The sequence below is a fragment of the Orbicella faveolata genome, unplaced genomic scaffold (assembly GCF_042242905.1).
Source record: "Orbicella faveolata isolate gen_17 unplaced genomic scaffold, um_ofav_v1 contig_12, whole genome shotgun sequence".
Lineage (NCBI taxonomy): Eukaryota > Metazoa > Cnidaria > Anthozoa > Scleractinia > Merulinidae > Orbicella > Orbicella faveolata.
Genome location: NW_028301539.1, coordinates 8,780,017 through 8,794,133, shown reverse-complemented (window position 1 = coordinate 8,794,133; position 14,117 = coordinate 8,780,017). Strand labels below are relative to the sequence as shown.

The 14,117-nt window shown below is 38.2% G+C and overlaps 1 protein-coding gene and 2 long non-coding RNA genes across 3 annotated transcripts in view; 1 reads left to right on the top strand and 2 right to left on the bottom strand.

The window, feature by feature from the left end:
- The first annotated feature begins 2,698 nt into the window (after window positions 1-2,698).
- The window catches only part of LOC149116456 (EGF-like repeat and discoidin I-like domain-containing protein 3), a 61,130-nt gene continuing 49,711 nt past the window's right edge, over window positions 2,699-14,117 (top strand). The window contains exon 1 of the mRNA XM_089283675.1: window positions 2,699-3,948. Within this exon, the coding sequence (XP_089139801.1) occupies window positions 3,840-3,948 (109 nt within the window). The 5' untranslated portion in view covers window positions 2,699-3,839. The remainder of the gene's footprint in view (window positions 3,949-14,117) is intronic.
- On the bottom strand, window positions 5,339-7,655 carry LOC149116463 (uncharacterized). Its single transcript, XR_016205750.1, has 3 exons — window positions 7,530-7,655; window positions 6,424-6,545; window positions 5,339-6,096 (listed from the first exon to the last, which is right to left on the bottom strand). It is a non-coding gene; the product is annotated as an uncharacterized LOC149116463 (long non-coding RNA).
- On the bottom strand, window positions 10,282-13,831 carry LOC149116462 (uncharacterized). Its single transcript, XR_016205760.1, has 3 exons — window positions 13,136-13,831; window positions 10,809-10,893; window positions 10,282-10,423 (listed from the first exon to the last, which is right to left on the bottom strand). It is a non-coding gene; the product is annotated as an uncharacterized LOC149116462 (long non-coding RNA).

The following is a 14,117-nucleotide window of genomic DNA, read 5'->3' as shown; positions in this document are numbered from 1 at the left end:
TGATCTACTGATTACTGGTCAGGGTGACACTAAGGAAGACACTGATAAGGATCTTGATGCAAGCCTTGTACGTTTATTTCAGAGATGCAGAGAGAGGAACATTAAATTAAACAAAGCAAAGTTTGACCTCAAATGCTAACAAGTGACATTCATTGGGTGTTAAGCAGTGAAGGAGTCAAACCTGACCCCAGGAAGACTGATGCCATAGTGAACATGGAAACTCCCATTGATGTCCAGGGTGTGCAGCGGCTCATTGGTATGGTCAAGTACCTTTCGAAGTTCCTCAGTAACCTGTCTGAGTTATGTCAGCCTCTCCGCAAGCTTACGCACAAGGACGCTGAGTGGCAGTGGACCCAGGAACAAGAACGTGTCTTTAAGTCTCTCAAATTTTTTAAAGTGGCTGTTACACAAGCCCCATGCCTCAAGTATTTCAGCCCACAAGCCCAAACTGAAGGACAAGGTGATGCATCGCAAAACGGCCTCGGATTTGCTTTATTGCAAGAGGGCCAACCAGTTACATATGCAAGCCGCGCACTCACCCCAGCAGAACAGAGATACTCTCGGATTGAGAAAGAACTTCTAGCTCAGGTCTTCGGGCTAGACCACAGTCACCACTACACATTTGGAAGACGGGTAATTTTGTGGACTGACCACAAACCTCTGGTATCGATTTACAAGGAGCCTCTCGCTTCAGCTCCAAAGCGTCTCCAGAGACTTCAGCAGTACGATGTTGACCTAAGGTGCAAGCCTGGCTCTGAAATGTACCTAGCTGAAACTCTATCTAGAGCCTTCCTCATAAGCACCATCCAGTCCAAGGCTGAAGAGGAAGCTGAAAATATCGATGCAACCGATTTTCTCCCGATCTCAGAGCCCCAGCTGAGAGAAAATTCAAGCAGAAACAGATCAAGATGACACTCTTCAACAGCTGAAGAAAACCATCATCAGTGGATGGCCTGACACGAAGAAGGAAGTCTCCACATGTCTCCATCCGTATTTCTTAGTTAGAGATGAGCTATCAGGGCAGCTGGATGTTCTAATCTTCAAAGGTCGGCACTGTGTCATTCCCTTGAGCCTGCGCACAAAGATTAAAGAGAAGTTGCATGGAGTCCACACCGGAGTTCAAAGTTGCCTCCGACGAGCAAGAGAAACCGTGCATTGGCCAGGAATGAATTCCGACCTAACTGACCACATTTCGAAGCGTGACATCTGTTCATCCTATCAGTCAAACCAAGCAGGAGAGCCTTTCATCTCTCATGAGGTTGCTGATCGACTTTGGCAAAAGATTGGTCCAGATGTTTTCACACTTCATGGTACAGACTACCTCTGTGTGGTTGACTACTATTCAAGTTACTTCGAAGTAGATAGACTAGAAACTAAGACCGCAAAGGGGATAGCTAAGATACTCCGCAAGCAGTTTTCAGTCCATGGAACCCTAAATCAGCTAAACAGCGACAACATGCCGTTCAGTTCTCAAGAATTCAGAGAGTTTGAGGCCAGCTACGAGTTTGAAGTCATCACAAGTTCACCTGGCTATCCCCAGAGCAATGGCAAGGCTGAAAATGCCATCAAGACAGCGAAATCCATCATGAAGAAAGTTAAGCAAGCAGGCACAGACCCCTACTTATCCCTGCTTGACTGGAGAAACACTCCTTCTGAAGGAATGTCTAGCTCCCCCGCCCAAAGGATGTTTGGACGCAGAACAAGAACACTGCTTCCCACCACCAGTTACCAGTTAAAGCGAAAGGTCCAAGAAGATGTGAAGAAGAAACTTCTCAAGCAGAAGCCCAAACAAGTCAATTATTACAATCAAAACACCAAGGAGTTCCCGCCTTTACAGACAGGAGAAGTCGTCCGAGTAGCCCCTAAACCAGGCGATAGAGAGCGAAAATGGTTTAAGGAGAGAGTTGAAGACCAGATTGATATCCGTTCTTACGAAGTCAGAACAGAAGACGGTAGATTGTACAGAAGAAACCGTAGACACCTCGGCCAATCTAAGGAACCATTTGTTCAGACTTCTGAAACCAGTTCAGTGCGACCACCGCAGGACAACCACCCTAACACACCGCCTGCCGCAGCTGAACCAATAAGACCCCAGCTTACAGGTCAACCAGTCCAAGACAACTTTGCTGGTCAACTCAAGCAAACAGAACCAGGAGCTACCATCAGACCCAGTTAAACCAACAGCTGTGACCAGGAGTGGACGAGTTTCTCGGGCCCCACAGTACTTACAGAACTTTGTTACAGTTAAATAAGGCCTTTAAAAAATAACCGTTTGCCTAAGTTGTTTCATTGTTACCGGGCAAAGCTTAAGTCAAGTTAACAGACAGTCATTCAGTTTTCAGTAGTTCTTTATTAGAAAGTTTAGAGACATTGACTTTACTCGTTCAGTTAATCATGGAAAGCTTGTATGTCATAAGCCCGTTAAAGTTCGTTATTCTAACATTTGCCTTTTTGAAAAAAGGAAAGGCGTGACGTCACGCGTAGTCACATGACTCTCGAACCATGTGCTTGCCGTAGCGAATTAAACATGGAGTTTTTGTTCTTATAAAGACTGTTTGCCGTCTTTATTACCTCTTCTTTGCGCTCTCAAATAACGTAACATTACAAAGAGTACCCGAAAACGCTGTGGAAATACTGCTGCCTTCAGCTCGCGATACCATGGCCACGATAAAAACGTGCTTAGAAAGCATGCTATTTAGTGTTGTGCATTACTCCGAAAACCTTAAGGTAAGGTTAATCTCAAATGAACAAATCCTTTATTCAACACGATTTTGTTTAAAGCAACGGGTTTGCTTGAGGGGCTGTGTAGCAAGCTAAGTTCAAGAAAACGTAAATATGTACAGTAAAATAATTTTCTCAACTTCGACTGAAATATTAGGCAGATGAGATCAAGAGAAGACTACACAAAGATGTGGTGGTGATGGTGGTGGAGATGGTGGTCGTGGTTGTCGTGGTGGTCGTGGTTATATGGCTTTAGTTTGTAGCCGATCTAACGCGCAGTCTGATTGGCTAACTCTAGCACTATTCTCCCGTAATGAGCTTGGACCGATTTTTTTTCCTTTTTTTTTCAATTTTTTTGTTTTTGTTTTTGTTTTTATATATGTTTTTTTAATTTTACCACAACTATGATTTTTCTTTTTTGGTAATTTAGCAAATGTAAAGTTTCTAAATGGAGAAAAATAAAATCTATTACCTATAAACTAACACAAGACAAATGCTTTTGAAATACATGGGTAAGTAGCTAGGTAAAGTCTGCATACAAGCCAAGTGAATCATCAGGCCGGAGCTTTTCCCGGTTTCAGTTGCATGAAATGACTACGAGTATCAAATTCGCCGGCACCCGTTTATAGACTGGATTGGAGAGAGGCACCATGAGAGTAAAGTGTCTTGCCCAAGAACAAAACAGGATGTTCCCTGCGGGGGCTCGAACCCCGGACCGCTCGCTGCGCCGATCCGGAGTCCAGCGCACTAACCAATGAGCAATGAGGCCACTACGCCTCCGACTTTAAAATATATAAGTGCACCTTTTTAAATGTCTTTTTTCTTTATTTTATTTTGTTACGGGACCTTATTGATAAAAAAATGACATAAAAGGATATCTTCGTTGCATGTGATTTTCTCAAAGAAAGCGATTATATACGTACACTTGAGGATAACTGACCGTCTTTTTTTTGTTTTGTTTTGTTTTGTTTTGTTTGACTGATTCCTAGCGTTAACGTCATTCAAACGTCAGTAGATTAAATCGATTAGACAGTGACCAAATAGGCGTGGATGATTTTGACAAATTAGAATAACCGCAAAACTTAGAATTTACCTGTTAAATTTTTAAGAATGTTAACATGAAAGAAAGTGAGCAAAGCGGCAAAAAAGAGATGGCCTCTAGCAATATCTTAATATTTCTGGTGTGGATTTCGTTTGTGTTACATACAGGTTCAATGGCGTACGCTGGTAAGTGTCATTCTTAATTATTTTGCTTAAGGCTCGCCAAAAACTAAGGCTCGCCAAAAATTATTAATAACACACTTTAACTAGACCGTTAGATTCATTAATAGCTTAAAATTTCCCAACCTAAAAACATAACTTTCCATGCTCTGCTTATATGAAAAGGTAGATGTTTTCTTTCAAATTGTCCCCTGAAATGAGAATTGCTTCAAGTATGAGTTAAAAAACGTGCATAAATTATACTCAGATAAAATCTATAAACATTGTGTGTGTCATCAAAACGAAGCACTACAAGAACTGTCGCGAGAAAACTCGTTTTGTGCCATTTGGTTTCAAATTTTCTTAATTATTGAAAGCGACGGAGCTTGTTATCAAGCGAAAAATAAGAACTTTTACGAAATGAATTAAACTGAGTAAGAGTAAGGTTACTCAAGCTGATTTTAATTATTGACTCCGAATCGCTTTCCTCTGTGTGCAGCTTTGTCTCGACGATTACGCTGTTTGACCAATGTTTCACTAATAATAATTTACAAAGATATTCAATCGAAAGCATCATCTCTTTTTCATTTACATTCAGTATTTTCTAGAATATCCTCAACTTTTTTTAACAACTCAGATTGGTGTTTGTATAAAATTAGAAAAAAAGATGAAAAAAGAAATGAAACTCATTTCAACATAAAATACTGAAAATTTAGTTAGCAAATTAGCATTAGTAATATATAGATTTAGCCGAGCCTAAAGGCGGAGCTCCACAGTTACTTTTTGGAATGCTGTTACTAATGAAAATGATCGAACATGTATGTGAGGTAAATTGCGAACTATTTAATAGTTTCAGCCGGAAATAGGATCACATCAGCAGATCGATCGAGGTGTAAGATGGTGTGATTATGAAATATAGAGCCATGATTTCAAGGATTTCTGGGAAGCCACTAAAAATCTTGATCACATAACAGAACTGTCTTCTGTGCGTTTTGGTGGCATTTCCTGTTCTTTCCTACCTTATTCAGAAAGACAAGACATTGTTATTAATCATTATATTCTTTCTTAGTTAACATGGGGACTCCCACACAAAAGAAGTTTAAACATTTTTTTTGCTGTGGGGACTGATTGAAATGCAGGTGTTACAATACTCAGTCCCTAAATCTCTAACAAATGAAATCTCGCAAAAATACCAAAATAGTATACATATGTGACAAGTTGGAAAGTTTTGTTTTCTAACTTGTCCCCAAAGATACATTTAGCCATCTTCCCTTCTATCTGGAGTCTCCTCCTGTTGAAAGGGTTTGCAATAAGCAAAATCACTCTTGCATGAATGGTAATTAGAATATTTTTTTTGCTGATCATGAATACTTGCATAGGCTTCTAATAAAAATTTTACTATTCAATTTCAATGTGATTTGTTCTTCTTCTTGACTGAGATTGTGGACTACAGGAGCTGTTATTGGGTTCCATTAATTAATTTTGCTATGATTAAATTATACCAAGAATTATAAGTAAGCTAAGAATAAGTTATATTATGTACATGCATTTTGTCTGCACTACACAACTAAATGCACTCAAAGGTTATGAGGCATAGGTACATTTGTCAGAAGAGCCCAGCATATTCAAGATATGTTTTGATTGACACATCAATTAAGATAATTTACAGCAAAATGGATAAACAATACATCAATATCCTACATGCACCAAACTGGACATAGGGGTTATGAGGCAATCATTTAAACAACAGATTGAAATAATTTATAAACAAGAGAACACTATTTGTACAACAGTAGGGAACAAATTAGCCTTATTGGACGTTGCGAATGGCAAGGCTGTCTGTCACCATTTCGTGTTGGCAAAATATTAATTTATGCCATGTCCAATGCAGATTATCACAAAATTGATTTACAAACACGATAAATATCATTTTAAAGCCAAAAAAGCAATTATTTAAATAAACCACGAGTAAATTATCTCTAAGAAAAACTGATTAATTTAACAGGCACCTTAAATAATTAGTTAATATATGTGTTTCTTAATAATGTAATACAGTGTATCTGTCACAATGTTGCAGCCATGATATTACAACACACAGGATGGGTTGCAGAACTCAACTTCTAAGTCAGTTTATTCAATGACCTTGGTGCAGAAATTATAATCCCATCAAGTTGTCTGTAAATACAGAGAAACCAAACAAATCATTGCAATCTTAAGTAATAAATTATTGAACTCTTTTGCATGTATGTACAGTGTATGTTCCATTAACATTGGGGATCTCTCAGAAGCTGCATCCATCATAAATTAATTTGCTCCTGCATGCATTTGTTTACAGAACTTTTCACACTTTAATATCTCTGTCATACTTATAGTGATCTCTGTGTTCTACAACAACTAGTACACAAGAAAAATACACTCAGTAAGATATTGTTTACAATAAAAATCAATGCCTATAAGCAATCATAAGGACTTTAAATTTACATTTCTTCAGAAATATCTCACCAGGCCATGGTTGCTTTGAAAATCTTTGATGTCTTAATACAGGCTGCCCATGTGTAAACTGTTCATATATTGAATGACAGGAACAGACATGTAATCATACTGTAGCTGCTACTTGAACACCACTGTTATTCAGATAAAAAACAAATCGATTATAATTTATTATAATCTTTACACACTAACAGATGACATTCCTTTCTTTGATATACAGTGTACTTCATTGTTAGTTGTTTACTAAGTGTTAGTGAATCAAATGCTAGGGGCTGGTACCCCCAGGGGGGCACTGCCATATATGGGCTATATAGGTATGTGCTGCTGTGAAGGGTATGGTTTTCAAGCAGTTTACTCTAGGATAGGGTATATAAATCAGAGCGTTTGGGTCTAGAATAGGGTACCATTTTTCACAAAACTGACTAGTTGGTTGAAGATTTTATCTAGACTAGGGAAACCAGGAATTGCCACTCAAAAATATAAAAAAAATCAAATCAGCAAGTTTAAATTTACGCAAATCAGCCTCAACAGTGTCGATAGATGGGGGTATTCAGCTGAACTAGCTCTGGTATAGGCTAAGGGTTCCAGGGTCCAAGCGGCACATCTCCACCCAGAAATTCCCAAAGTACCTCCCCCGGGCTGGTACCCCAACTTTCACAGTGGCAGGCTCTGCCCTGAGATGCGAAGAAAACTTAATAACTGAAATGAACTTGGCGACTTGCTTTTGAGATCAAATTCAATTTGCTTTAAACAAGAAACTGGAACATTGCAAGTTACAACAATGTGCCCAGTCCCAATCAAAGGGCCATCCAGGCTGTTTGGTTGTACATATAACTATACAACTGCATATGAGTTCAGCTTCCAAAAGAAAATCAGAGTTTGTCAGGATAAATACTGATGTTCTTGCTTACTACATGTAAATCTGAATGTGCAGTACCAGAAGATATTCACACCCAACACCCATTCATGGCCAGTCTTCAAAAATTCCAAATTAAAGTATCAGGAAGATAGAGCTCTAATAGAGAAAAAAACCTCCACGTGGGGTTTGAATCTTTTCTTGAAGAAAACAATGTCTGAGAAATCATTAATTACAAAATAATGTTTCAGAAATATCTTACCTGGTAATTCCAACTTTCAGAAAATTTTGTAATCTAGACTGTCTGGCCACTTCATATATTTGACAAGTTGACACTGGGCATGTTTGTCAATTTGTGGGCTTCAAAATCACATTACAATAATAGCATTGGTCAACTAAAAACAGCATAATTTGGTTAATTAATATACACTGTACATTATTACGTTGAAATATTGGTGTAGATAGTTGTACACCAACAGATACAGAACCATCACAGATATAATATGATATTTTTAACCTCTCTGAAACTTCAGATTATTCAAGATTAACATGCACATACATCATTAAGGACAACCCTAAAAAACTGAATCCAGAAACCGGAATCCGGAACTGGAAACTAGAATCCTGAATGCAGATATTATGGATGATGATAGAAACAATTCACTTCAGCAATGTCTAATAAATAATTATGGGGAAAAACTATTTTGCTGTTATTTACTTTCTTGGCTTTACTCCAGCTACAAACTGTAATTGCTAGAAAATTTTTGACTAGTTCTGAAGAACCCTTAGCTATACATCTGGCCCAATTGTTCAAAAGCTGGATAAAGCTATCCATTGGGTAATCACTTCCCAGTCAGGGTTAGTGATTTTTCAGGTGAATAGAGTTACTCATAGCCTGCGAGCAGGCTCTACTATCTGTCTCTGGTGCCTGAGCAGGCTAAATAAGCGTCTAGTGTTTTTCTGCATTGGCATGTCAGCGAGTGCCGTCATGCAGCTTTGCCTCTCATGCCCCCAGCCCAAACACAAGAGCCTGCTCAAAGGCTTAGTTACCCATCTTTTGTTCAACCTGGTTCTGGTGAGAGTGCAGTTCTTGTCTAGATCAAATTGCTATGAGAAGACTGGTGAGTAGCACAATAACAACAAGCTATTGTGGTGAGTTTCTGGCAGTCTTTAAGCATCTTTTAACAACATGTGGTCCGATCTGTTAGCAAGTGAGAAGCAGACGGAAGTAAGTGTGCAACATTTCTATAAATTGTTTTAATATGATGGCCACCAAGAATATGAAATGCTGATTTGTCACAGTATCAGTGTGGAAATAGTGTTGACCCGGAACTAGTTTGGTATCTGTTGAACAAATCAAATATTATATTAAGATGAGCCGGGTTAGCCTTTGAACTTCGAAAGTGGGGGGCATGACCATCAATGTACAGGGGGCTGCCACTGACAGACATCCTGTTCTCTATGACATTTTCTATCTTGTTCAGTATCTACTAGACATAAAGGGTAAATTTATACCTCTGGTAAATTGCAGGTCGCTTATTAAACAAAATGGCAAGAAGATCTTTTAAATCTTATAACTGCGCTTTTAAAATTTAACTGTTTTGTTAATACTACAGTCACAACGCAGTGCACATTCCAAAGCAGTCCTTGATGATTCATTGATTACTGTAAACACATCACTTGATCAACACAAACTGTATCATATCTTATTGCACCATCAGTCTTAGCCTTTGCAAAAGCTATGATGATGTAATGGTCTTAATCTGGAAGTTCGCTCGGGACATGCCCATGAATGATACAAAAGGAAACGAGTGTCACGCTATTAATAATGCTTTTAATAAACAGCTTTCTTCCTGAAACGTCAAAATTTAATTTGCTTGCGTTTGGAAGTACATGTAATCACGCAAGTCACACAATCAGGGGGGTTTACGTTATCCACAGCTAATTTTGGAACGTTTGTGTTTTTTCTCCTAGCACTGACTTAAACATTGCAAGTTCTGGCAAGCTCTTGTTTACCTCGGCAAATACTTAATTTTTCTTCAAATCTCTTAACTCACTGCGATGAAACAGCCAAAGAATTCGCTTCATTTGCCGAAACCCACAAGAAATACTTACAAAATTGCACATAAATTAATGACCATCGCTTCTGGCGAAATAAACTTGCGAAGTAAACATGATCTTACAGTGTATTTGTCATGTAGCGAAAATGAAAGCTGCAACGTCAGCGCATTCCTTGGCTGACGTAATACCCTTTTTTAGCGTTTTTAACGTTTTTATTATTTCCCTTTGAATCCAACGCTTCGATACAACCAGAAGAAAATATATATTATACACATATAAAGAAAACAATATCCGTAACATTGTCCTTGTATTAACGTTTCAACAGCTTATGGCGAATAAACATCACAGGTTGCGTGATTCAAAATTTGGCTGAGAGGAAGTTTGGGTCTGGTCACCGACGACAAAAAAAAAAAAAAAAAAAAAAAAAACACTGGTAGAATATGAACCGCGCTCGGCCCATGGTTGTGCAGTTAATTGCCAGCAAGCTTATTTTAGACGCTCTCAGGGTGCTTGGAATTAAATTATGACGCACTTTACAAAGATTCTCATAATTATAGCCCTCACTAGAAATAACGGTTGCACGAATTTCAACAGATGGGGAATTTTTGTGTCAGTTTGACGTCCTTTTTACTTGGCCGCTTATTTTTTACTGGCAAAAACGTAAGTAAAACAATTTTCTAGTATTTGAAGAACCTGTTTTCTTCGATTTGTGGATTCTGGTTTCCGGTTACTGGATTCCAGTTTTTCGTTCTGGATTCCGGCTTCCAGTTTCTGGGTTTTAGGGTTGCCCCACCTTTAACAGAGTGTTTGCTTTACATTCAATTTACACATGGCTGTTATCCAGCATAGGCAGACTTATAAGTTTGCCTTCAAAAATAAACTGCAACAACTATTGCATCTTTCATCACCTATTCTTGTAATGAAATGACCCAAAATCCAAGTACAAGAAGTCAAAAGCATAAAACAAACTTACCTGGTAATGCTTACAGTTCCTCTTACTGTCTGCATATGCCTTCCATAAACTGGTACTGCCTGGACAATGTACTCATTATTTTTGTGATCACACCTTAAAACATCACTGTTATATAATTTGTCCTGAAAAAGCAATGCATGAAATGTTATGCCTTTGGCACTCACCAAATGCCTTTACATGATGTACAAAGTACACCACATCAACATTCACAATTCTCTTTACTTTCACTGTAACTTTTTTTGTGTCATTTTCCCTAACTTGAAGACAGGACTTCCACATTAGGTGATAATTTGCCTCTGAAATCTCTATGAATTCACAGGGAGTGATAACAATTAAATCGTGACTAATTTTAGCAAAGGAGGCGTTCAAATGTCAGATTTTAATGTTAAGTTTATAACTTTACATTACTCTTCATATATATATATAACCTCTCAATAATTGCACCTGTAGACAGAAGGTGTGCTGGGGGAAGACATGTTCTAAACTTTCTGAACTTTTCCCCCTTACCTGTAATAGGATGACTATTATGAACTACGATTCGCAACCAACACTAACATCAGGTTATGTATACACATGTATATTTTGTTGTCTCCTGTAATCATAAAAAAATAAAAATGTAAACCCTCCATAAAGTTCATACCCAATAACACTGCCACATGTAGCGCTGTCACTGGGAATTAATTTAAGTGAAACTGTTGAAACAGCTCTGTCAAAATTGTTTCTAGCAGTTAAGGCAGGATAACAGAGTATACACGTAGTACACAGCAAAGACCAGAGATACACACATGTTGGTTATTAGTTAGGATTTTGTGAGCTTCTGTGCTAGGTATGGTGGAAAATAATGGACTATCAAAAAGAAGGTTCCTAAGACATTTTGACAGAAATGAGAGGAATGAATATATAAATTTACAAAAGAAAGAGAAGTTCTTGCCCTGTCCAGTTCTCTGTCATAAAAATATCATTTACATACATTTATTACATATGGTTTGTGTTTAAAGCTGATACAATGCACACTCTGATTGGCTAGTTCTAGTGCATTATTTACATTTACATGGTATACGTTGGTAAAATCATAAAACATCACATGCGACTAAAATAAAAAATAAAAACTAAAAAGAAATGCCTACATGTAATTCATAATAATTTAAAAATACTTAACACTAAAACAGATCTAATTCTTTACTTTATTCAAAATTATGCCCATGGGTCAATTACAAGCATGCTAAAAGGTTCTAACACAAAGTAAAAGGAAATTAAGAAAACTATTGCTTTTTTCCTGAAAATTGTAGCGACTGAAAACAATGATTGAACACTCTGAGAGTGCATTCTATCACCCTGACAAGATAAAATTTAAGGAGAATAGAGAATTCACAAAGTTATATTACAAAGGAATTGGTACTAGACAGGACAAAGGAAACAGCCAGGAAGAAACTGAAACTTTCTTCGACGAGCAAAAAAGTATGCATGCACAACAAAGAAAACAGTGAGTGACATTCGGTTAATGGGTTACAGTGTAGTTAATAACAAAATTAAGTGAAGAAAAGAGCAGAGAGAGAGAGAGAGAGAGAGAGAGAGAGAGAGAGAGAGAGAGAGAGAGAGAGAGTGCGTGTGTGGAGAGAGGAGAGCGCTCTCACCAACTAAATTGTGTATGCATGTATGTATGTAAAACTTATTTCTAATACCGAGAAATGGTCAGGGCAAGAACTTCTACGCCCTAAATTTTTTCTAAGTATGTAAATGCCATTTACACTGTTCAATTTACCGAGTATTAAGCTCTTCGCATTTTTTTGTCCATTAGTACTATCTCACTTTTGAGGAACATTTCCATATTAAGTGTAAATACTGCATATTTGGGGAATAACCCATGTACCCCCAATCAAAAGCAGTGGCACTAATAAAATGAAATAGTAAATCAAAATGAAAGTAGAGCTTTATTTGCACACAGGATTTACATGCACAATCGTCTACTCGACATTTGGACTATATAAGCATTTCACCAAACCGAACTAATTGGACAGACAACAAAATAAAACGAGGAAATCTACATTATAAACACAATAATTATGCATATCACTTCATCTGAGTATCAAAAGCAAATCCCTTCTCAGTGAAAGGTAACCGAATGAAAGAGAGGATAAAGAAAATTCGTTTAACCTTGCAGTGGTAAAAGTTTAATAATTATTCACGCTTAAATTTGAATATTACAGTGTGCATTTTTGCCGACGGCTTAATTTAGCTTTGCAGTCATTTTATCGGCGGTAGCTTTGCCAGTCTTCAACCAAATTTAAACTTGGGAATCCACCCAAGCATTTCGCCAAACCGAATAAATTGAACTAACAAAATGAGGAAATCTCCATACTTTGTAATCACAATATGCAAATCTTCACATAGGAACGTTGAAAGTAAATTTAGCAAATCCTGTTCGCTTCGGCTTAAAATGGTTTGTACACCTTTCTTGGTTTTCAACAACAGAAGAAGAAATTTTAGCAGTCTACGAGGCGGCTGTGCCAACTAACACAGAGAAAACTCGCCCGGCCGTGTTTACAAATGCGGTTTTGGTTAAGCTTATTTTTAGACGTGAGGTTATAAGCTTAGGTTGACGACGAATATCGACAGAAAGCTTAATTAGTTTACAACTTACAACAACCTCCACAAAGCGATTCACTTGCTATTGTTTAGAGATGAAAGAAATTAAAACGATGCAATTTATAAATTGTCTCACAGCATGGCTTCAAATAAGGAAGACTTTCAAAGGATTCCAATTGAAAATAAGCTTATATCGCCGAGGCAACTTGTTAATTTTCATAGCAAACGCAACAACAAAAGTCACTTACCGCAAGTTGGCAATATCAGTTCGGCCAGTGTAAATCTTCCAGGCAGAAACTTGCAGCAAAAGTTGTGAAGACTGAACTGAACTAATCTTTTCGACAGATCAACGAATCAACCACTTTTTCCCGCTGTGTTTACTGTTTTGTAACACTCGGACATGTTTAATTTCTCTTGTTCATCACCTGACCAAATCATGTGACTTTTCTTGCACGGCTGCACAGCGTCACAACGCGCGAATTTTAAAAACTTGGCACTGCAGTCTTCTGAGTACTTTCACATCCTATCTATGGCCCTCGTTAGCTTTGGTTAACGGTATTGTTCGTTATTATTTCACTTCCTTTCTCTAACCCTTGACTCGCTATAATTCACGGCATTGTTCAGTACTGTTTCACCTCCTTCCCCAGCGCTGGCCCGCTCTTTTTCGCGATCTTCCTCGCTACTTCTTTGCCTGTTAATTCTTGCTTTCTTTTTAATTCCTTCAGTGCAACCCCATCAGATCAACCTCCGCTATCGTTTGTCGACATAACAAATAGAAATGCGTTTTCTTTTCTTTAAAAATCCCGCTAAGAAAAATGGCATTCTTCTGCTGGAGACCGAGGGTGCATGTCTCTGTCGACCTATTAGCTGGAGTATGGCCGCCATGTTGGGCAACTCCGCCGTCGTCGTCGCCGTCGTTGTCGTCGTCGTCGTCGTGCGTACGCGCCCACGAGCAATACCGCTAGCCATTAAAACCATGAGAAAATTCATTCATGGGTTTCCTTTTCCTTCCCATATGAGTGGGGGGCTCCGCTTGACGGCCCTTCGGGCCGCCGGAGCTCCGCTATTAAGAGAAGATATTTATAGAACGTCTAAGCCAGAGATGTTAATATCCTTCTTTATTCTACCCTTTGCATAAGAGATGACAGCTGATAATTGCTTCTATTGAGCTTGTTTACCTAAGGGCTTGTTCGAATTGAAATATGGCACCAGCAGCTGACTACTGAAACT